This window comes from Diorhabda carinulata, chromosome 2 (genome assembly GCF_026250575.1).
Source record: "Diorhabda carinulata isolate Delta chromosome 2, icDioCari1.1, whole genome shotgun sequence".
Taxonomy (NCBI): domain Eukaryota; kingdom Metazoa; phylum Arthropoda; class Insecta; order Coleoptera; family Chrysomelidae; genus Diorhabda; species Diorhabda carinulata.
The window spans coordinates 26,695,018-26,720,599 of record NC_079461.1 but is presented as its reverse complement, the minus strand read 5'-3'; the positions used below and the strand labels follow the sequence as shown (position 1 = coordinate 26,720,599).

Below are 25,582 nucleotides of genomic sequence, written 5' to 3'. Positions count from 1 at the left end.
ATTTCGTGAAGGTCTAGGAACAAGGGAAGCACTAGCCAGCTTATTAACACTCTTCCAGAAATGTCGAGACATGAGGAAAGATGTCAATGCCTGTTTCATAGACTACCGTCCTTCTGACATTACTACAGATAAAAGGATTAGACAAACAAAACATCGAGCTTATTAGACATCTTTATTTGAATCAAGAAGCAACGGTTAGATATGGATAAACGATATCAGAACCCGTGTGTGTAGAAAAAGGGGTACGACAAGGTTGTGTTTTATCGCCAGTACTGTTTAATATGTACTCTGCGCACATGTTTAACCAAGCAATAGGCGATAACGAGGATGGAATAAAAATTAACGGCAGGACATTAAACAACATACGTTATGCAGACGACACTGTTATCACTGCAAACAATCCAGAAGCCCTTTAACTCCTAATCAACAAAGTTGTAGAAGTGGGAGATCAGCTAGGCATGAAAATTAATGTGACACAAACAGAAGTAAAGGCCATAGCAAGACGTCCAAGTTGAGAAATTTATCTTGGTAGCTACATAACGACAAATGTACACCCTGACGTCGAAGTGAAATCACGTATAGAACAAGCTAAAGCCATATTCCTAAAGGTGAAAAACTATTATGTAACGCAACCTTGAACTTAAACTTAAGATGCCGTTTTGTAAAGGCTTATACGTGCACTCAGTTCTCCTGTATGGAGCAGAAACATGGACTTTAAATGTGGATACCATGAACAGACTCGAGGCTTTTGATATGTGGATCTTCCGCAGACTACTGAAAATATCATGGACTCAACATATATCTAACGATGAAGAGCTTAGACGTATGGGAAAAGTTACAACAATAAAGAGAAAAAGGCCTGTTATTTGGGCCACATATACCGTAACAACAAGTATGATATACTGAAATTAATAATAAAAGGAAAAATCGAAGGGAAATGTGGACCTCGTCGCAGACAACATTCATGGTTAAAAAACATACGCGATTGGACCGGTATGAACACCTCATCTTTAATTCGCACCACTCAGGACAGAAATAAGTATGCCAAAATTGTCGCCAACCTTCATTAAATGGTGATGGCACCTAAAGAAGAAGAATCAGAAAGTGCGTTCTTTCTAGATTTCCATCAAATTTTTACTCTAAATTTGCGTGTGAGTTCAATATTATTTAGTATATTTGAATGAATGAAATGAATAACATGGATAGAGTAGGGTGACCATTACTTGTACATTTGTACATACTTGACGCATGTAAAAACAAGCTTTTTGATTATTATCATAAATATTGTTAAATTCTACTTTATTATTAATCAGTCAAATAGTCATCAGTGAAAATGGAATTCTAGATACTTAAACTTTTATCAACATATCTGAATTCTTCTTAAATACTTCCTCTCTTTAAGTGAAACAATAAAACAAAAAATGTTTATCTCTTTCACAATAAAATTATCCGATAGAATCTATTTTTTCACTCATTTCCCTCCAGTCAAAGTCATTTTTCTCAATTTATGCTTGTATATATCGCTTTAGCTGTAATAGTATAATTATTTGAACGATATTGGTATTTCTTGGTCATTTACTTTTAAATAATCAGTGTTTTCATAACGTTTCATAATTTTTTTTTTGGAAACTAAATTTTTATCAAACTTCTTATCGGTATAACTACAACTAATAAGCTACACCTACAACTCTTGATCCCAATTGTTTACTTTCCGCTTATTTCTTGTGGAAATCACCAAAATACAAGACATTTGTCCTTTTTTTTGGTAAAATAAATAAGAACTTTTGCTATTTGTTCTTAGATCATCAAACATTCATTTAACATTCACCAGTAGAGCTCTTCCTCCTCTTTCCATTATCCTCCAAAGGATGAAGTGACACCATTTATATTTGATTCAGCAGTTGTTTCTAGGCTTGCCTATCTTGTGAAATCTTTTCGGCATGCTGCTGTCTCATATTTATTAAGGGTTTTTTTTGGTCTACCCATATAGATGGAGATCTTCTTCTTGGGCGTTTTCCTTCTACTTTCCTTCTATGATTAATCGTTCCAGTGTTCCTGATCATCTAACTATATGTTCCAGGTACTGCAGATACAGCCAGTTTATTCTGGTTGGCAGCCTTGTACGTGAGCCAGTTTTTTGTAATACGGATACGTTAGTTCGGTGTTCTGTCCATGATACTCGTAAGAGCAGTCTATAAACTCACATTTCGAAAGCCTCCATTCTGTTTATATCTGCTTTGGGAAGTTAAGAGCATCAACTAGACGGAGTTTCGTTGTTTTGTGATAGATTTATCTTTCCATATTTTATTTTACTTGGTAGTCGCTGATCTTGCCATAGTCAGAAGACGCAACGGTGTATTTAAGATAGTTAACATTGTTTACCAATTCATAGCCTGCAATTTTTGATGTTTGGGAAGAGTTGTTGTTTTGTCTATCAACTATCATTATTTTCGTTTTAAATATATTTATTTTTAAGCCATATTTTTCGTTGATAACAGTCAGTCTAGTCACCGAAGCGTAACGTCCATTCTGCATTATTACATTACATTATTACAAAAAGGGCGATTCGTACGCTATTGTTCGGCGTTTGTTTCGACTTGAGTTTAGATTAAAAGACATAAATCAGTGTCCGAGGAAAAGTCTGAATCGATCGTGGGTCATAAAGTTCGAAGCTACTGGTTCGACTCTCAATCAGAAGCCTACGAGACGCCCAAGATTAACAAGAACAGAAGAAGTTGGACCTTCAGTTCAAGCGACTCGCAAGCGATCAGTAGATCGTTTTTTATTTTCATACTCTTTAGGATCAATTTTAAAATGTAAGACCTGCAAGACTCTTGCAGCAATACCAAGATCAAATCACTCATGCAAGATCAACACCAAGACTAAGCCGGCTTTGGTCTTTGTCTTGTATTTGTTCATCAATACACATTTTTGATCCCCTCACTCACCTACTGTAATATTTAATATACAGGGCTTTTGGTATATTGAAATCTTTTTATATTGTTCTGTACAGATTGTTTATTATAAATAATCAATAAAACACCGAAAACTTATATAACCGGTCCATTTATTAAAATTTTAGGAACTATTTGGATTATTCTATATTGATATCGAAAATAACCATACTAATTTTAATGTTAGAAATTGAATTTTATTATTCTCTTGTACATAAAAATAAATTATAGATTTAACCTATTAATTATTCAATGTTCTGGCTGTAATTACGTGACATTCTCATAAATCATTCTCTCTTCAATCGTTTGTAGCTGTAAGCGATATCATACTTCACATAGAAATTCAGAAGTTAATTGTTAAGTAAATTTCCATGTCATTCCTTGACATTATCTAAGTACTGTAAATGTAATAATTCACTATATTACTAGAATAGAAAATAATCGTGATCTTTTGAAGATAACAATGTTGTTTTCTTGCTTGGCCTAATAACAGCAGCGCAATCTACAGAATGTGCGTCCGCCGCTTCGTGTCGTGGGAGTTTATAATGCCGGACAACGACGCTAAACCGGAGTAATCTCATCATCCGATAGTGTCATGTCATTCTGTCACGCTCCTCTCCTCTTCCCTTCTGAACCTTCAGCCGATATCGAGTCACCAACCTACCGGTGAAAATAGGGAACAACGGACCTGGTGTTGAAGGGAGGATACGATGTAACCGGGAAAGGTCAGAGTCCCTACAAGTGGTATTGGGGTGTGTTTTACATAATACCCTCCGTAAATAGGAAGATGAATTTATTTCTGATATTTAATTCATTGGATTTATAACATCTGAAGCTGTACAACATGTTCCGTATAATAAAAATTAAGGATCCAATATTATACGAGGTTTGCTACTTAAATTTTGAAATAGAAAAATAAAAACAAATATTTATAATTGGATATGCTATATTCTTGTTCAAAATATTCCTTATTAAAATCAATACACTTTTGCATGCGTTTAAACCTAGTGTCTAAGCATTTTTTCTATTCAGATTGAGGTACCAAAAAGTGTAATTTGAAGGCATCAATCGCTTCTTCAGGAGTTGACCTCGCAATTTATTTTTGATCTGCTGGAATAAGAAGAAATCATTTGGTGCCAAACAAGAATAGCCCATCAATTCGATGTTTTCACTGTTCGAAAACGTTTTTTTTTTTTAAGATTGAGAGCTCGCATTATCGTGTTTGTTTTCGGCGATTGATTTCCCTAATTTTTTCGCAAACTTCTGGCAAACAAATGCTGGTGTATCATTCAGAAATGACCGTTTTACTTTATTCTTATGGAACGATGTCGTCATGTCCAGCTATTCCGAAAAAATTGCGACATTTTCTTCGAAGTGCTTCGTGTGCGAACAACTTTTGTTGAATTTCGTTCGTCTTGAAAGTCACATACAGTCGATAGTTGTTTAGTTTCGGTTTTATATGCATAAATCCATGATTGGTCGATCTTATAGATGTATTTTGGAGCACCTCAATGGAATTTTTTCAGCATTTCTTCGCACCAATCGACACGAGCTTTTTTTAAGCAATTTTCAAATTATGCGGTATCCAACGTGAGCAAAACTTTTTGACAGCCAAATATTTATGCAATATTGAATATACGCAAGTGGAACTAATGCCCAAGTATGCCTCAATTCCATGGTATGTCACATGACGATTTTAGAATATCAGTTTACGATGTTTTCTGGCACAACAGCCAATTTTGGGCTATTTTCACGAAATTCAACCTGTAGCAAAGTGCGACCACGATTGAAATCGGAACATCGGCAAAACACATTGGTTCAAGAAGGTGCTACATCACCAAAAGTCGAAGGAAGTTGATCGGCATACTGCTGTTAGTTTAATCCACCTAAAAAGAAAATAGAAAACCATCGCACGAAAATAGCACTATTACGACAACAAATTCTAAGAACATCACCATTCACATCAATGTTGCCATATCTCGTAGTTATTGAAATCCATCTTTATGAGTTTGTCCAAAGTATATATATTTGTTTATTGATAAAATGAATGTACTTTGAATCAATTGTAGTACAGTCTATTTGAATGAGTTGTCTCAGTTTTAGGTCCTACTGTACAATTTCCGATCATATTTGTTCATTTAGAAATTAAACTCCGAACAAAACTATTGAAATGTTCATATTGAGTTGGTTCAAAACTCCCTGATATGATTTTTTTGGAAGGAACTTTTTAACCATCTCAAGTACACCTTTGTATCACAGAGTCAATACATATCTGTCAAGTATGAATTTGCAATTCTCAAATATTTATAATTTCTCATCAATAGATTCTCTCGCTCCATCGACGATATAGGTCTTGCACGAATCAATAAATCAGAGACTCACACCATCACAATAAAACAAGAGCTTTTGAGAACTTCAGTTGCATATGGGAGCTTTTATAAGGTATACAAAGATGCTTTGATGCTTTGTACTCCCACCATTCCCATCTTATCATTCTGTTGAATTGTTTGCCATTTTAGAAGCACTTAAGGGAAATATTAACCGATTGTCACTATATTGTAACTATCCTATACTGATTCTTATCAAAAAGGAACTAATTATCTACAGAAATACAGAAATTTTATCTGGATTCCATCCCACACCGTAGTATCTGGAAATGAGAAAATCGATTGATTGATGAAAAAATGAATGCACAAGGAACAAAACGAAAAAAATTTCTTTATCGTACAAACCAATTTCAAAGCATTATTCAAGAGCAGAATCCATTAAAAATAACAAGAAGTAGCAAGGTGCACCCAACACAAATCATTTCTTACCTCACTAATAACCTTGCATGATTAATGCGACAAAAAACGATCATGGATATTCAACAATGAAGGTTTCATATGCAGGATTAAATTGCAGTTCAAAGTCGTAGGAATATAATTGGATGTTTGTGCCATTTTCATTGCATGAATGCAATTGATCAATGTTACTTTTCATCGTCAATATTACAGTTCTGCGTGTTACAATAACAAGACTATATAAACAGAAATGTAAAATACTCGTATTGTAAAATCAACATTATCTTTTCTACCGATTAATTTTTTTTATTCTCTCTAAGAAAGTTGAGAGCTAATTGAAATGATTTTGAAAATTCGGCGAATTCGCGCAGTGCCTTTAACTGTTTTTTATAAATAGCGGACGCGCCTTTGAAGAACTTTTTATGATAGAAGGCGGTTTATTACAGTATTTCTGCTAAGTAATTTCTAGGAGAGTCTATTTATTTATTTCTTGTGTTTCTTTATATTCTAGAGTTTTATAGAATTCTAATTGTGGTATGTATATACTCGTAAATAAGTTTATGTATCGCGGTTAGTTAGCTTTAAATAAATAGTAGTGAAAAGAACAAATTAGTAAAAGTAATCGCAGACATTATTTAAGTGGTATTTATAAGTAAAAGTTAAGTGTATTGTGTAGTGTGTATAGTGTAGAATAATAAAGTTTATTAATTCACCCCATGAATAGAATGAGTCTAAATAGATACGAAGAACTTTCCAATACTTACCTTCTTTCATAAAAGTTGTGCTATCAATCCGAATATAATATTAGCTGGGCCCAAAAAATATGCGAAGCGGTGGCAAAAAAGTATAATATTCATATTATTATATCTATTATAATGACTGTTTTTTCACAACTTTATTTTTATACAAAAGTTTGGACCTAAAAAGTTTTGCCATTCTTGAAGAGAATTAATTTGCACAGATACTCTGTTTGTAAATTGATAGTGAAGAAGCCGTTTTCATGATATTGTATCTTGAATATTTTTCTTCTTTGACTTTTGATCTTTATATTTATAACTAATAACAATATTTATAAAAATAATATACAAACTCTTAAAGAAATTTAATGCCCTGCAAGAAAGTTCTAATTTTTCACTGAATTCACCACTAAAAAAATTATTCGACATTGACGTTGAATTTTAGTATCAGACTAAATTTTGTTTACTTTTTTGAAAAATTTAGAAGTCAAATATTGGAGAGAAAATGGGTTGAAAAATGTCATGTTCTACTAACATTTACAGCAAAAATTTTGTTTTATAACAAAAAAAACTTAAGACACTTCGCGTGTACGTAGCAAAAACCAGAATTGATAAAATAGTTCAAAATTCAACGTTCGATTACATGGAAATAGTTTTATTACCAACAATTCATAAACAGAGCATATTTTTCTTCTTATTGTACCTTGTCAGGTCACCCTGACGTTGACAAGCACAAGGGCAAGCTGACCCCTGTTTTCAGCCACTCTAAACATTTGTTTGATGCTATGTATGCCTGTCCATTCCTGTATGTTCCTCAACCAGGAGATTTGTTCTCTTCGTACGATCTTGCAACCATTTATTTTCGCATTCTTTATAAGTTGTAGAATCCGGTAACGATTTTATTTTCTTGCATAGCCGCCCATAGTAGTCTCAGCATTCGTCTGTAAGTAACCACATTTCAAACACTTTTTGAAAATTGATTTTGACATTTTGACAACCTTCAGTATCCAAACTTCAGCTTCGTACAACAGCACAGAATACATTTGTCTTAGTGTTAAATACAAACAGCTACAATACTTTTGAACAGTTGCAAGGGCCGATTATATCCTGCATCAAATTTTCTTATCCGTGTCCAGCTGCTCAGTGATGAAGCGTCATAAGTGTTTAAAATTGGAGACCCTCACAACGTTCTATCCATTCATAATTCATCTGTAGTGACGTGTTGAGGTATGGCTGGCGGCTTATTAGTTCCATTTCCTGTTCCACTGCTTATTTTTAACGAATTTAATTTCATTAAATGATTTTTATTATCCAAATTTTTCATATTAATGATTTGCTAGTTTTCCATAAAAAATAAAATTGTTGAGTCATGTAAGTGACTAATGCTATATATTTATTAAAATATGTGCGTCGTATTTTGTCAGATTTGATAAAATTATTATAAATTGAAAAACTTTTAAATATTTTGTTTTCCAAATCGTATCATATAGCAAATTACTAAGTTGCTTTATATTTTGAAAAGCATTAAAAATTATTTCTGTTCATTTAGCTGTTCAGCATGAAAGAGGACCACGTAAACCAAAAATACAACATGCGCCCAATTCGCAGATTCACCGTTCTCCAACAATTTCACATTCCCTCCAACACCTTACAGTCCCCAATGATACGAAGCTTTCTATAACAAGCACAACTGCCGGTTCCACTATTCCCGGCGGATTCCATTTCACTCCAGCGGGGATATTCACACCTCCTCCTCCGCATCCAATGAAGGGTTTAACACTGCCCCCTCCACCAGTTTCAAGTCCGTCTGTTGATGCTGTTACTGCTTTGCAATTACCACCCATGTTTCATCATCCTACGATGCCACCGCCACCGGGTCTTTTACATATTTTGATGTCCGCAGAAAAATGTCAGGTAAAATCTTTATCTATAAATAGTTGGCTACAAAAAGTCGCTTACAATCGAAAACACGAACCTTGAATGCCTCGGAGATGCACCCAAAATAAAATATTATTTTAAAGAAGTAAAACCGGATTTATTACGAATGCTAAACTGATTTCTAAGTCTTATATCTCAATACAACGGTATGTTCATATAATGAAATAAATTATCAGCATTACAAAAAAAATTCCTAACTTGCCTCCAAAATATGTGCTAGTAATTGACAATGCTCCGTATCATATTGTTTAAAACTGAATTTTAAAAAAATTGAACCAATTATGATGTACTTCGTTCCTAATATGGTGATCAGGATCTAGAGTTTGACTGACGACGAGCGTTCGAGGCGACCAAAAACAACCAAGATATCGAAAAAGTTTACCAAATGGTACAGAACAACTGTTAGACTAAGGTAAGAGAGATAGAAGAAGGATGAGTATATCAAAAGAACACATTTGCCATATACTGAATGAGAAATTATGGATGCGTAAGTTATCCACGCGTTGAATGACACGTTTGTTCACTTTGGACGAAATTCGACTTCCAATGAATATTTCCCAGGCTTGATTGACTCGGTTAAAGCAAAATAAGTCACATGTTTGTATTGCAGAGGGCAAACCTTCAAAAAGATAAATCACTATCAGGAGAAAAGTGCTTTTCCATCAGAGCAACCCACCTTCTCATACTTCGGTCATCACCATGGCTAAAATTCACGAATTGTACTTGTACCCCAGGGTTCCTGATTCATAATCTTAAAATTTCACTTGCAGGAGTGAGATTTTCATCAGACGAGGACATTATAGCATACTTAATCGCCTATTTTGAGGAGAAAGGGTTAAAAAGGTTAGGATATGGCTAGAAAAAAATAGCCAAACGTCCTTGAAGGTTCTGAAAGCTATTGAGTTCAAGTCCAACCTAGTATGGGTGTGAAAACAAACTCTAAAAGCATTAGTTAACAAAAACAAAGCAACCCTAATATGGCTTCCAGGCCACCAAGGTATACCAGGAAATGAAAAAGCAGACAGCCTTGCCAAAAAAGAAGCAACGACTCCAAACCTTGAAGCAGAATCCGACTGTGGCCTCATGAGATACCACATAGTAACGAACTGAACGATTGGCTACAGAATCAGATGGAGTCTCACTGGAAAAATACTCTAGACATTCCAAAAGATTCCATAACCATATCAGCTAAGAAATCTGGGGAACTTCTTGTGATGACCAGAAATGACGTGAAACTGATGATCGGTCACTTCCTCGTCAAATATTACTTTAAGAAGATATGCACGGCAAAGGACGCCAACTGCAGACTCTGTGAGCAAGCCAAGAAAACAGCAGAGCATCTACTCTGCGAAGGAGTTTGAAATAGTGCTAACATCTAGGGAAGTGAGACACAAAAACCACCAAAAAATAGTCTTCTTTGGGAACAGTCTAGGTATTTTGAAAACAGAAAAGATATAACTTAAAATAAGCGATATTTTGATACAGTTTGTTTGTTTTTACTTATTTAACGACAGAACTAATTTCTTACAGGAGCTAGTGTGGGGTACAAAATTATCGCAATTAGAATCGCCATCAAGCGATCCTGGAATGATGTCAAGTCCAACAGGATTACCTTTAGCAACAAGCCCACCTCTAGCTCCATTACCGCTTACTCCAACCTGGGAAATGCTACAGGTTCGTAGATTGTGATACATAAATTTTTAGTTTTCAATGTTTCAATTATTCTGGGAAACTGATTTTTATGTAGGCGCCAAGGAAGAATAATTGAATAAAATTTGAATTCACTTAATAATTAAATCATACATATTTCGGTTTAATGTAAAACACAAACCACCGGGTGTAATCTTGTGCTGGTGATCGAGCGATTTTAGTGGAACTATTACTAAAAAAATAGTGGGTATTTCATGAAAAGGCCTTCTTTATAAAAAATAGTGAAATGAGAAAAATATATTAAAGACGTTTGTAAATGTATTGCTACTTAAGTTTTAAGAATAGCTCAAACAAAGCTTCAACTTTATAGTTGAAGAAAATATTGATATTATCAATTATTTCAAATTTGTTGCATTTTTGAAAAAAAATTCTTCTAAGAATTCAAAGAAGTATCAATTTTTTAGAAAAAATTATTTTGAAAGCACTAAATAAATACTGTCAAATAGATTGAGATCTGACTCTAATCAAGCAAACCCCATATTTTTCCACATTTGTGAATAAAGGACAACTTTTTACTTAATAAAACTTAGTTTTTTAACCCAGTAGTGAAAAATTTTTTCATTATTTTAATTTATGTCTTTTGCTTTTCAGTTTATAGAGATAGTAAACAAAAAAGTACAGGACAATCGTTTTATTATATAAAAAGTGTCCCATAAAAAATTTCGACTTCCAATGTTCACTTTATTTATTGAATAATCATACAACAAGAAATTCTTAATATTTGTATAGCGTTCAATAAGCTCTTTAAGACATTGGTGAAAATATTATTTGGACTTATAAGCAAAAAGTGTGGCTCTATAGACGCATCCTGAAGATACCCTGAACTGACATAATCACCAACGACGAAGTACTAAGACGCATTGGTAGCAAAAGAAAGCAGTTGTCAATTATTAAGATGAGAAAAACATCTTACATAGGACACATCTTACTTCTTCTCCTTTTGGTGCTTTCTTCTAACGAAGGTTGGCGATAACCCCAGCAAAGTTCTATAGATACATGTGTCCCAGATACAATGTTTTCGAGTTTTTATTAATTTTATAAGTTCTCTGTCGGTGTCTATTGTTTGCATTACTTCTTCCTTACTAATATGAGCGGTCCAGGGAATTCTCAGCATCCTCCGAAAGATCCATATTTCGAAAATCTCTATGCGCCTTAGTGAATTCACCTTAGTCCAAGCCTCACCATCCGGTACCGGATTTTAAGGTCGAGTGCTCGAGATGTAAACAATTGTTTCATTTTTAGAAAGACATTTCTTGCTTGCTCGATGCGTGATCTTATTTCTATATCTGGGTTTATATCTTTTGTTATTCAACACTCCCGATATTTAACTTTCTCAACATTTTCGATGATGCCTCCATTTACGTTGATAGACATAGGAGGATGGTTGAATGTTTTGATGTTGATATTAAGGCCATAGTCTTCTCCTATAATTTTTATGCGATTTAAGAGTGCTTGGAAATCCTGTCGACTGTCTGTAATAAAGACCGTGTCATCAGCGTACTTTATATTATTAAGAATTTTTCCATTGATTTTAACATCTTCTCTTGCTTCATTTAACGCTCTAACAAAGACTTCTTCAACACGTATTCCTGTCGGATATCTCTTTTGATGCTGTATGGTTCTGTGTCGCCGGTTTCAGTTGTCACCACTGCAGTTTGGTTAGTACAAAACATCGATATGATTTTGAGGCCATTCTCGTCTAGACCCTTTCTGTAAAGGCAGCAGGAAAAAGAAATCCTGGCTCTGTAACATAAGCGAATGGACAAATCTCGGCGTCGGAGAATTGTTTCATGTTGTGAGGAGCAGAAACGCGTTTAAAAACGTGGTCGCCAACCTCCAATGAAAAGACGACATGAGAAGAAGATACTCTCGTAAGAATTTCACTATTAAAACCATTAAGCCAACGCTGTGGCGTTCGCTCAACAACTATGACTTTCCCTTCAATTATTAAATGAAAGTGAAGCAATTGACTCTTTATAGAATTAGAGACTAGTGTTAACAAGTTACGACGTGTTTAAATTGAGGCGTAGGAGTTTCCACATATGAAAACAGACATTACTGATGATTACTGTATCTATTCAAGTCAATATGTAACAATTACTATCAATTTATTCGTTGTTTGACATTCTAATCCATAAACCCTCCACTTCGTCAATGTCACATTTATAAAACAAAACTTTAGACAGTTACATGGACAACTATTTGAAGGGAAAGTGATAAAACTTCTAAAAGAACTAAGAACTACGAGAATAAAACACAATTTTAATTGATTTAGAAGTATCAGACATGATTCCTATTCTTGTCTAGGCATCGAAATCGATTATGAATTTCTAAAAAAATAAGAGTAGATAAATAATGTTTTTATTCCCTTTTTCCATAATTAAAATAGAAAAAGATTAGTAAAGAATTAATTGGAATCGATTTTTGAAAAATTGTACTCCCGTTGTTTTGAGCAACGAAGATCCCCACTGATTCAAGTGGACAAAATAGGACCATCTAATTGTATGGTTAAAGACCAAAACAATTATTTATGACTGACTTTAAAAAAAATATTTATACCATGGATATCCTAAATATGCAATTGATTTTTAACTTGGTATTAACAAGACAGAGAAATTGTTCTTAAAGTAATGGGAAGCCAAAGAATTAACTTTTAGCAGACGCTTTGTACTTCAATCATATCTACATTATTTGAAGTTCAGAACAGACCACTTGGAACTAATTTAGAATTGTTAAAAACATATAGGTATGGATGATATTGTTAGTTTCTAGTCTCCAATGCAGGATCCGAACCAAGCAGACAAATAGTGGACACGTTTTTGAAACAAAAACAACACAAAATTTTGAGCTTTCAGGAAGGATGAAATCCATAAACTGTTCACACGACAAAGACAAATATGCAACAAAATGCTTTGGTACGAATAAGTTGTTTAACCATGTGATGAACATATTAAAGAATAAAAACCTTTCCTTTATCTTCTTCCAATGTTAGGAAAAAGAACCGCAAACGTTTTCAAATGTGAATAAGCCAACAATGCGATAAATGATAATAATAATCATTATTTCAAATATGTTGTTTATTTGGAAATGAAATGTTCACCTGCCTCGGATTTCTTCATTTTCTTATAGTTTCTTCTTTCTCTCCTATACTGACTGTTAACATTCTTAATATTTTCTTTTCAGCAGTTTATAGGTATTTAGGTAATAATAAAAAATCTTCCTCAATGCAACTAATTTTGGAACCCTATTTTTTCGGTTCTCATGATATTATTATCAATCCCGTGTCCACATTTTCCCTGAAACCTTTTGCTAAGTACCTACTCCAGTATTCATTAACTGAATAGAACTAAATTTTAGGCTGAATTGGTGATCTCCTTCTTCTCATCGCAGATCGTTTACAATGCGTTGACAACTTGTAAAATATGCAGACAAAACAGAGCCTCTATGATATTCACTTACTCGAGATGGCACCAGCTTGTCCAGATACATGAATGTCTTTGTCTTACCGTTATTTTGGCTGCTTGATCTTGAACTGGTACAAGTCTTAGAAGGAAAAAAAATTCTTAAATTTTAGCAATTCGAAGATTGATTTTTTATCATTTCTAACAATTGGTCGTTTTAATTTTATTCGAAGTACTATACATTATAACAAAAAATGTAACGTACATTATTGTAGTTATTTTACCGCCCCAAATTACGAAAATAAACTGGAGAGGTAGTAAATGGACGGATATAAAGGGAGGAGTGGACAAAAATTCGCGAATTGAGTGAATAGTGCCATTCAGAATGACTTTTCAGCTGGAATGCCGCCGCTTAGAGGAGGAAATACTGAAATAAAATAACCCCTCTTTGACTTCTCAACCACGCCTACGAAATATATTCACTCCCACAGTTTACATGCATAGGAAGAACGTCTAAATAATTATTATTGCTATTAGTAGAAAATTATTGAGAAATGTCAATATTGATAGAAAAAATAACAGATAAAAGTTATAGATCGTTCTCTTAGTTGCTTTTATCATTTGTAAGTAATGGTAGGTACATGATAATGAATTTAAACTTTACTTAATAGTGGTGTAATAGATCTCGGGCTAACCAATGATAGTTGACCATATTCTCCGAATTAAAACATTGAAACTACTTTGTAAAAAACTATTCATTATGCAAGAAAATAATTAATGAAACTTGGTTTAAATAATTCGACTACCGTACTCGATGATTGGCATCTTATTAAGAGCCTCGTATCTATTTACAAACCGCTTTAAATACCAAAATCCTATTATTCAAAAAAGCTATAAATAATTATATTTATGGTCGCCACAATCACATCTATAGAAAATAAAAGTAAGTAGTTTGATACGTTAATGGAACTTCAAGAACTTCTAAAGGGACACTTGGAATCGTTTAACTATGACGTTGGCTCCCATTAGAAGCGGACAGTGTACAATAAATCTTAAAGAACACAAAAATAAGGTTAATTTATGATTCTTCACATTCACGTTAATATAAGATAAAAATTAAGTAACCCGAGACGATACGTTAATGGAGGGTGAAATAAGGGACATTTCGTATCATTTAACTAGATGATTAACAGATTCTAATGGTTCCCAACACAAGAGGCTGTATATTTGTCTAGGTTACATTCGTGCAATGTTGCCTAATTTTAAATAGGAAATTACTCTGTCAGGGCAAGTGGATTTCTTGGATAATTATTTTGAAAGTGATAGTTTCTCAAAGATCAACTTTCCTTTATATTTCTGTAACAAGAAGTAAACAATTTTTATTCGTTTATTCACTGGATGAATGATGGGAACAAATTATTAAGTAATACTGTGTTTGTGCAACATGTAAATCACCTTCTTTTTTCTTAACTTTAATCATTATTTATCAAAATTAAGCTTCATTAAGCTTTCCAAACTGGCTTTGCAAGGAACAGGATTCCAAGCAAAGGCCTACATTATACATCAGTCATAGATATAATCTTCTTCACTTGGTAATGCAAGATAAAATAATGGGTAGGGAAAGCATAGGTCGGCGCACAATATCGTGGTTAAAAAATCCTTCAATGATACAGGAAATGAATAATGATACTCAATATAAGGCCAATTCCGTCCTGATAATGCGAATGCGTATAACCATATTAGGTTCAAATCAACCAATCTGGCCATTTTGTATAAATCAAAAAGTAGATATAGTAATTTCCTGCTTTATTTGAGATGGCTCTTCCATCTAAGCATCCTTGTATCCACACAACTACCAATAATCTTCTTAAAATATACTTTCTATAGTTCAAACTTATAAAGTTATTTTTATATGCATATATATCTTATTTATCATTTACAGGAAACTACGGCTAGACTTTTATTTATGGCTGTTAGATGGGTAAGGTGCTTAGCTCCATTTCAAACGCTAAGTAAACACGATCAATTGTTACTCTTACAAGAATCGTGGAAAGAATTGTTTTTATTACATTTGGCTCAATGGTCAGTTCCATGGGATTTATCAACGTTACTAGGTTGCTCACAAGCCAGAGAGAGACTGCCAGCTGATTTACATACTGCAACTGAAATAAAAACAATACAAGTAAGCAACTATATAAATACTCAGGGGTGGGAAAAAGACATTTTTGTGTGTATAATGGAATTTATGTAGAGTCTAAATAAAAAAAATAATTTATTATAGTTACACATTTGTGAAAATGCAAAAACAGTTATAAAGGGTTTTCCAATTGGGACTTGACAATTTTTCACTTAACATCCAGTCAGTTTATTCAGTAAGCATAACCTTTTCACCATGGTGAAGTACCCGAACGAACAACGTCTGCAAATTTTAAAAATTTACTACAGAAATTTGGAATCGGTGGCCGCTACTTTAAGAGTATTATCTACGATTTTCGGTAGTAATTCTCGACCTAGTAGACAGGCAGTAACAAGTTTACATATTCGTTGTGTGATGTTGCCGTGCCAGTTAGACTATGGGTTGGTCGAAGTGTCGAAAATATCGGTGCCGTTGGAACGTCTATAGTAAATGATTCAAATCAGTCAATTCCACGGTGTTCTCCAGAGTTGGGCATCGCAAAACCACTTTATGGCGAATTTTGCTTAACGATCTTACTTTACACCCATATAAGATCAGGCTCACTCAAGAATTCAAGCCGATGGACCATTCGAAGCGACGTACGTTCTCCGATTGGGCTCTGGAAACGATGCGCCAAAATGATCAATTTCATTGCAAAATCATCTTCAGTGGCGAAGCTTATTGGAATATATGGACCTGGACAGCATGTGGTTTCAACAGGACGGTACCATAAGCCACACAGCACACGTTACAATAAATTTATTGATAAAAAAGTTGTTTGATGACTGTGTTATCTCAAGAAAAGGACCAGTCGATTGGCCGCCCCGTCATGCCATTTAACGCCCCTAGATTTTTTTCTTTGGGGTTACGTGAAGTCATTGGTCTATGCTAATAAGCCGACGACTTTGGAAGAGCTCAAAGCCAACATTGAATACGAAATAGCAGCCGCTTCGACCGAAATGTTAGGCCGAGTTATAGAAAATTGGATCCAACGAATCAACCGCTGCAAACGTGCCTGTGGTGGCCATATAGTCGAGTTCCATTCATAAATGTTTTGAATGTACTTCAACCCGATAATAAAGTTTTTGAAATATCTCAAATGGTTTTAATTTTATTTTGAAAAAAAGTCCTTATTGAAAAATCCCTTAGTAGCATAAGAACTTGCAAAGAAAAGGAACTTGCAACACTGCGAGTCAATGGTGTTAATGGATTACAAGTGATATACACCTCCACAAATAGCTGTGGATTTTATTGCATTTTATTGGACACATAATTGAATATATGGTGTCGCCGTCGCCATCATAATCATGGACTTTCTTTAGACAAGGGAAGATTTCTTTCCTAGGCTAACTCATTCATCCACAATGTTGATAATTGTTTTTCTTTTTTAGGAAATAATGTGCCGCTTTCGACAAATATCTCCAGATGGCAGTGAATGTGGCTGCATGAAAGCTATCCTACTTTTTACACCAGGTAAAGTTCAATATAACAAATAAGATGGAAAGTTACCTATGAAACGCGAGCCAATAATTGACAATATCATTGATTATAAATTTAGATACGAGGATATATTGATATCTAGTTAGCCTAGATCAGTTCCATGCATAAACAAAATATTGCGTTACCTTAGCAAAGTGTCAGTGTAAAGTTTGACGTTAAAAAAGTGAACCAGTAAACGCAATAAATTAAAAGAAAAAAAGATGTCCACGGAAATTGTAAAAATCGTAAAATGATTTTATCAGACCGTCGAATTGGGCTAAAACGGATATCTGAAGCACTGAATATTTCATACGAACGCGTTCATCATATAGTTCACGTGAATTTGGACATGAAAAAAAATTACTGCAAAATGGATCCCCAAATGTTTGAATGTTGACCAAAAACGTGCAAGGTTAGGCGTAAGGTTAGGATCTATAAGACTTGTATCAGGCCAATCATGACATACGGAATAGAAACCAGAGAGGAAACCAACAAAACGAAAAGCATGCTTAGGGTAGCCGAAATGAAAACGCTCAGGACTATAGTGGGAAAAACAAGAGTAGATAGAACACTGACATCAGGGAACAATGTGGAGTGCAAGACATCGTTAGATGGGGGAGACAAAAAAAAAGATACTGGTACGCCCACGTGAGAAGAATGGAAGAGAGTAGACTACGGCACATCGTACTTGGAGGGAAACTAAAAGGGAAAAGAGACAGCTGGCAGTCCACCTCCCGGGAACTAATACAGAGGAACCTGCAAAACTAACAGATCGGGAGATTTTAAAAATGAATTAGAATAAGAATTTTTTTATTATACTCTGGGAGCCAGGTGAAAATTTGGTTAATTATTTCCTTTCGATAGATAATTGGTGATATGCATCAGAGAATTACGTGATAAAGCCTAGGGAACGTCAACTGCGGCTCGGTAGGTGGAATAAACGGCAGTAGTCTTCCACGCACGTCAACAACAAAAACAAGCAATTCAGTTATTTCCTCCCAGCTGCAAATTTGTAAGCTGATTATTAATATACTGCTGTAATACATAAAAAAGTCAGCTAGCAGTAAGTCGAGGAAAACCTGGTCAGCAGATGCAATACTCGTAGATGCTTCCGCTTAACTCCTACGTAATAACTTCAAAAGTATCAGCGGACGGTTTTACCACCGAGATATAGCCAGCTGACTTATATAATTATTTTTTTTTGAGAGGAAATCACTGAAAAGTTCGAGGCCTCAACTACACTATAGTAAAGTCAGCTGATTATTTTGTTTCCTCGAGATATTGGGATAGTTACAGTTTCACAAATTTAAGTTGGGAGGAAATGACTAAATTCTTTTTTTTTCTCATCTCATCCCACCAAGCCTCAGCTGACATTAACTAGGCTTTATTATACAACTTTCTGATGCATTCTCCTAATTATCTCTTAAGAGGAACTGTCGTGTATTTCTGACTATTAGTCTTAGTTAATCAATATTATACATCTGCAAAAGAGGTTAGTCTTAACACTAATATGAAGAAAACTAGTTTCCTTATTTGTTAAATAAAAGAAATCGAGTTTTAATTGATGATTTTACGCCAAAAAATTCAAAGAAACCAATGAAAATTTATGTAAATGTGATCCAGCAGCTGGTCACTCTGCTTTTAAATATGGCCGTATCAACACACAATGTTTGAATATATTCAAATGTAATCCACGTGAAATTTCATGGCGATATGTCATAGTAGATGACACATAGATTTATCATTTTACTTCAGACAACACAAATAGATAAATTTGAAAACGAAAGAAGAAATAACCTGTAGAGAAATGATCGATACAAGGTCACAGTTCAATTTTGGATTCGATTTTTTTCTTGGTGAAAGACTATAGAGAAACTTAATATGTATGTCATAATTTTATGGGGATTTTTTTTCTTTCAGAAACAGCTGGTCTTTGTGACGTTCAGCCGGTAGAAATGTTGCAAGATCAAGCTCAATGCATTCTAGGAGATTATGTCAGAACGAGATATCCCAGACAACCTACTCGATTTGGAAGATTATTACTGTTAGTTCCAAGTTTAAGAGCCATAAGGCCGATCACCGTAGAGTTACTCTTCTTCAAAGAGACTATTGGCGAAATACCCATAACACAATTGTTAGGAGATATGTATTATATGGAAAAATGTGCTTCCAATCCATGAACTTTCAAAACAACTTGTAGAAAAATAATATATCAATTGTGTAAGATTATGTGAAAAATAAGAATTCGAGTTTTTTGTTATTATAAGATATTATTTAAATATCGACCATATGTATAAAAATAGATTTTCGAAAGTTATTTTTGAGTATTTTTCAACAAAGTAGTTTTGTGGTTATCACAAACTTAGCCCAATACCGACCCATAAGTTCGGTCTCCCATATATATATAGGGTGTTTCCTAAGTAATCTAAAATTTTGGACACTTCGTCACTCCATTTTAAGATGAAAAGTTCTTATAAACATAAATCTTGTAGTTAATGAGATGCAGGGTGTCGAATTGTTTTGTTATTTTATTAGAAGCAATAACATGTGTTAAACATAAAAAATAGTACATACAATAGGCACCTCCAGCCAAAATGCAAACATCCGCTCGATATCTTATTAATTGCTTAATACGTTCGAAGATATAGTTGTTTCAATATCAATTGCAAAAAACGTTATGCGAGGAATAATCAATATTTCATAAATAAGCTCGGCACTCATACCAAATTAACATCGTAATCGTAAATATAAATGCATTTCTATTGGCTGTCGGAAAGCGTATTCACACAATTTCTTTGAACTGTTCCTGCTAGAAAATCTGCTATAAGCAGTGGCGTGGCTAGGTGAGATTAATTTAACTCGTAAATTTCTTTAAATAAATAGAAATATGGCGTTTTTTATATCATGGTTGAATGAAGAGAATGAAATTGCACAGTGTAGTGAGAATAAAGACAGGTATGAATTTAATAATAAAGATTTAGATATACGAACAAAACTGAATAAACGGATGGAAATAACCGAATCATTAAGAATCATTCGATGGCGACAAGATTATTTGCGTCAGATAAAAGACTACCGAAGTTCTAATACACGAATGGGGTACAAAAAGGGGCCCAGTTCACGTCTGGTACCCTGTTCAAACCAAACTCCCTTACAGGCAAGTACATTTTACTTGTCTATTTACATTTTATAATTTAATATTCAGTTGTAGCAAGTTAACGAAATTTAAAAATGATTTTTCTCCAGGAAGGACTACAATTAAATGCATCTGTCTAAATAAAAGCGTATAATGCCGTCCACTCGACGATGATTCGATTGCCTTTTTACGAATACTTTCTCTCATACCATATAAATATGTTTAAAAGTATACAAAATAATAATAAATTTATAAAATGGGATATCTACGCCTAGGGTAGATCAAACAAATTTCTCTGCAAGGGTTTTTATAATCTCCAATTCATATTGGAAAAACTATACCCATTTCTTGGCAAAAGTTTCTCTATAATTTGAGTACTGTTTTTGGTTTATCCACGTATTTAAATATATATATATATATATATATATATATATATATATATATATATATATATATATATATATATATTTGGATGTATGATAGGTTGCGAAATATTTCTGCATTTTTGTATGTATACTTGTGAAGAAAGACAGACTACTCATTCATATTCATTATTTACTTTGTTACAGTGCAGCACATCACTAATTTCTTTAAAAAAGTTGGAATATCGATTGGCTCATACAATATTTTGTGCATAAAAGACAAGGCAGTTAAATTTTATTCAAAATTATTGAATTTGGAGCAAAACCAACGATGATGACACATTGCACTGGACTTACGTCACGTCAATGCAAAATTACTGATTTCGGGAAAATGAAAGAGACATATATGATCAAAAGCATATATATTTTCAAATACTACAAATAACGACCAGCTATATACATAGAATTAATTGAAATAGTAGCAGATTTATTATTTTATAGTACTAATCTTCTTTAAAATTTTAAAACGCGAGAAATTTGGGAAAAATACATCTTGTGTTGGATTCTATTTGTACTATGAAATATAGCGTGTTATATTTGAAAAAAGAAAGAAAATAAAAGGTTTGAGTTTCTAACAACCCTGTATACAATATAGATAATTATTAAAATCTAATCAAATACGGAGGTATTTCATAAAATTACACCCTCTTTAGGCTAAATAAAACTTTTTCTTCAACGTACAGTAAGTTATAGAGCATTGATTCAACTTCGATTTCCACATAAACTTGACCATACATCTCAAATTACTCTGGATAACGCAAAAGCTGCCGGTTGAAAACCGAAACATTTTCATCGAATGTATTATGCCAAGATTATTACGATCAAAGACATTACAAACGTAATCGATTATCATCAACAATAATTGCTGGTTTGCTACTGGAGTATTAGTATCTGTTTGATATATGCAAATATTTTTAACTTACTGCTAAAATATGCACTTTTTTAGAGAGCAGTTTGGAATTTGTCACAAGCAAATCCCCTATGTTAATTCCTTTCTTTAATAAATTTTCAGGAACCTCGATGTATACACAAGTTGATGAAGTACTATAAGGTCTCCGAGGTTTTTTAATTTGAGTTTTGGGTACAAATTCATTAGCTGTTTTAGGCCTTTCCTTCATTCTTCCTGTAGTTTTATTCGGCATACTGATAACTGATGGGCTATACAATTGTTTGACTCTTTTTAAATTATTTTTGTGTCTAAACTTATTTTTGTCAATTTTCTGTGTTTCATTTCTTCTCTTTGCAATTTGTTTCAACCACTGGCAAAATACTTCTTCATTTTGTTGCATTTTTCGCTTCGTATACTCCTCAAGAATTTTTTGTCTAGTCTGTTCCTTAAGTCTTAATAACTCTTTGTGTTTTTGTCGATTTTCCAATTGTCTAGAACTCAAGCCGTATTCCGATCTAAGGCCATTATAATTTGGGAGATTTTTTTGTTTCAATTCATCACAGCACTTCCTTTGAATCAATTGTAGCGGTGGGAGATTGGCTACCTTTTCATGAATTTCTAATTTTTTAATATACATTGGTAGGTCAAAGTCTAATTTATCAATGCAATGATTTCTGCATTGTACTTCTTGAATGTGCTTTATTTGTTTCGAGCCATTATTTTTTCTTTTTGAAGAGTGTTTACTAATATTACAATTATCGGTTTTCAACTCTTCGAATGTTTCTTTTTCCACTTTCGCTCGATACTCGTAACTTTTAACAATATTGTTTATTACAATTTCATTGCAATCTGCATTAATACTTTCAATAATCTCTTCATCTTCCACATCTTCCGCTTCTTCTTCAATATCTGAAATATTCACAGTTTTGTACTCGCAAATAAGTTGGTTGTCATGTTCCAGATCTTCAATATTATCACTTTCGATGCTATTCACATCTTCATCTGTTAAATCTGGTTCAAAAGAATATAAATCATCTTTAAATTTTACTTTAGAAAGTTTACAACTAGTTGGACATGGGCTGGAAGAAAATAAATCTATATTGGCCTGTTGAACTTTTTCTGCTATGTTATATGGCGAAGAAGACGGCTGAAGAACTGAAACAAAAATACGAAGACTTATAATCTTTATATACGGACTTAGGGCAAGAATCACCAAACCACCACCAACATAAAATTATTCATATTCATATATAATTAATTCATAATTCGAAATTATAGTCTGTAGTTTACTTAAAGGCGATAACAACTACTTTCCTGGCTATTATTAGGACAAATATTGAATTATATCTCCTCCGAAGAATATGACGTTCTTTTTATCCATATCAACCTCTCTTATATCTTCAAATTTTAATGAAACGGGCGTAAACACTGAGCGGTTTCGACGTTATTGCGTCTCATCATAACGACAAAAAATCTCTCGCTTGGAGTATCTTATCCGAAATCTGTTATTTGGTTCATGTAGTTAAATATTTTTCAACAGACGCTTTTTGGTGTCGTCTTTATTTTCAATTGCGAACCATCAATCAGGTTAAATTTAGCCGTAGTCGGCGGAGATGTAACTCAATATTGGTTGCGGTATTAGACAGAAGTTTTCTCTTGTAGGGAACGGTAAACCAAATTTTCGATCGATTAAAATTCGAAAGAATTTCAGAGGTATTGATACCTTGAGTGTTCTGCGATAACAGTGAACAAAATAGGTGGTATACGGTGACTAAAAGATTTATTACAATTGAAACATGTACTCAGGTCCTTATAATTATTTTTAACCGCTTATTTCATTTCATCACGTTTGTAATCATGTCTTAATGAAAAATAATGATTTATTAATTGTTTTGGAAGTGCTGTATTCAAAATGTTTCCAAAAGTTTGACCAAATTCATTTTGAATAATATGGATCGACAGGTTGAAAAATTCCTAATTATAATGTTATATTTTTATTTTTAATTCATTTATTTTCAATGCTAAAAAACTATGCTATATTTGATCAATAAATGATCACCCTGACAACAAACAAAATTTATTTAATCAGGTATTAAAATCGTGTGTAAGTTGAATCGACAATACTCCTATAAAATACTATATAAAATGATTTATTCAACTACTTACAAAAACAATCGACGTCATCCTCTTCTTGTGTGCCACTTTGTATAGTGGTATCTACATCACTTCCCATATTTTACGAATGTTTTTTAAGATTTGAAAGCATACGCAAGCATTTCAGTCTGTGTTATAATGATGTTGTTTACTTTTGTAGTGACTATGGCAACTAATAACAACCGTTAATAGATTTTGTAAGTGTCGCATTTCACATTATCGCTGTAATAAAAGATCTGCCGCCACCACTACATCAAAAAACTAATTTTTAATGTTTCAACAGCACAAACGTCATATATATTTTATTGATTGAAAAAATTAAAATTCAATGGGCACTTTATTATTAATAATATTACAAAGCATCACAAGTATTTACGATTAGCAAAGAGAAATTACTTGTTAATTATTTATTACCATGTAGTGAATTTTACTTTAATTCACAAAAAATTCCTGACAGCTGTGCAACGAATATCTCTACTGGGAAAATTTAATTACGGATTTTCCTTTCCAGAAAAAAGGTGCGAAAGAAAAAAGCAAGAAAAGCCAATATATCCATAAGAAAACGAATACAGGGAAACAAGATGAAAATGACAATTTTGAAACCGAATCATCTGATAAGGAAGATTTTGCTCTAAAACCTTTGAGGCTGTAACATGCCATTCGACTTGTTACGTTTTTCTTCAAACCTTTTGAATATTCCTTTGTTCACGTATTGTGCACAGTACTTCGGATTTATTTATTTTAACGAGTTTTTTAAGAAATTAATTTGTTATCTACCTATCTACACTTTAAGTAAAACTAAATTTCAATAAATTTGTGGTGATTTTATTCTTTATATTCGCTGATAAGATTTTCTTTGTTTTTTTATTGTGCACACAAAAATTCCAGTTATCTTTAAGGATTTTCTTTTATTTTTAGTAAATTTTGTATGATAATTTTCATATAAATTCGTATTTTCTATTTATTTGGGGAACAGAACGGATAAAATAGAACAGATTTATGTTTGGTTATATTTTAAATATATAAATTCAGTTTATTTATATGTTAGAGCTTAAGCTCCTTTTGTTCAAATCTTTTCTACTTACTCGTTCCTTTTCCGTAATTTCCATCGATGTTCCCGTTTCCTTTCTTCCATTATGTTTTTTTCCGCAGCTCCACAGCAGCCATGTGGAAGTTTCCACAACAAGGATACAACCACCAGACTACAAACTCAACCTCAATTCTAGGGAATCCAGTTGAGAGCTGCAACCATCCCGGATTTCCATAGATATGTCCCAGCTTTATCTAATCTGAGTTGTTTTTAATTTATAACTACTTTGTTCGTTGTGATCTTTTGAATACGTAGTTAATGCGAATTTATTTTCTTTTCAATAAATTTATTTGTTCCTGATATATTATTTATTGTTCTTAGCAATAATAACACTTCCTGAGGAAAAGTCTCCTGTCGGGGATTTAAGGTTTCAATGCGTTAGAGCAATGAAACGATCAAGTCGATGGTTATATGGTGGTACGTCTATATAAATGAATTATTGTTTTACGATATAACAATCAATGTATTAGTATAATTGGTTGCATAAAAATAAGATTAAGCATTTTATTTTGTTTGTCAAATGGAAGATGCATCTTTGTCTTATTGGTGATAAATGTGTTCATGAGCTATGCGTAGTGCTTACCGAAGATATCGATGGTTTCATTACCATTACCACTTGCGACAAACAAGACTAGAAATGGAATGAAATGAAAAATTCTGCTTTCATATCGCGTCAGGACCGAATCAGCGGTCCACCATCGAAAACGCTCTAC

The 25,582-nt window shown here is 33.3% G+C and overlaps 2 protein-coding genes across 2 annotated transcripts in view; one reads left to right on the top strand and one right to left on the bottom strand.

Moving 5' to 3' along the window:
* LOC130904263 (protein dissatisfaction) overlaps nucleotides 1-19,379 on the top strand; it is a 59,110-nt gene extending 39,731 nt beyond the window's left edge. Inside the window, exons 5-9 of the mRNA XM_057816928.1 lie at nucleotides 8,024-8,388; nucleotides 9,943-10,086; nucleotides 15,466-15,705; nucleotides 17,091-17,172; nucleotides 19,099-19,379. Of these exons, the coding sequence (XP_057672911.1) occupies nucleotides 8,024-8,388; nucleotides 9,943-10,086; nucleotides 15,466-15,705; nucleotides 17,091-17,172; nucleotides 19,099-19,358 (1,091 nt within the window). The 3' untranslated portion in view covers nucleotides 19,359-19,379. The remainder of the gene's footprint in view (nucleotides 1-8,023; nucleotides 8,389-9,942; nucleotides 10,087-15,465; nucleotides 15,706-17,090; nucleotides 17,173-19,098) is intronic.
* A 2,271-nt stretch (nucleotides 19,380-21,650) lies between these two features.
* Nucleotides 21,651-23,904, bottom strand: LOC130904262 (uncharacterized). Its single transcript, XM_057816927.1, has 2 exons — nucleotides 23,792-23,904; nucleotides 21,651-22,780 (listed from the first exon to the last, which is right to left on the bottom strand). The coding sequence occupies exons 1-2, from the start codon at nucleotides 23,856-23,858 to the stop codon at nucleotides 21,651-21,653; spliced, it is 1,197 nt and encodes a 398-aa protein (XP_057672910.1). The 5' UTR covers nucleotides 23,859-23,904.
* Nucleotides 23,905-25,582: the final 1,678 nt, after the last annotated feature.

Bases quoted from the DNA above. Each gene is read 5' to 3' on its own strand.
- LOC130904262 (XM_057816927.1), bottom strand. From the start codon at position 23,858: ATGGGAAGTGATGTAGATACCACTATACAAAGTGGCACACAAGAAGAG. The intron at 22,781-23,791 runs GTAAGTAGTTGA...TTTTTGTTTCAG, and splicing joins GGATGACGTCGATTGTTTTT to TTCTTCAGCCGTCTTCTTCG.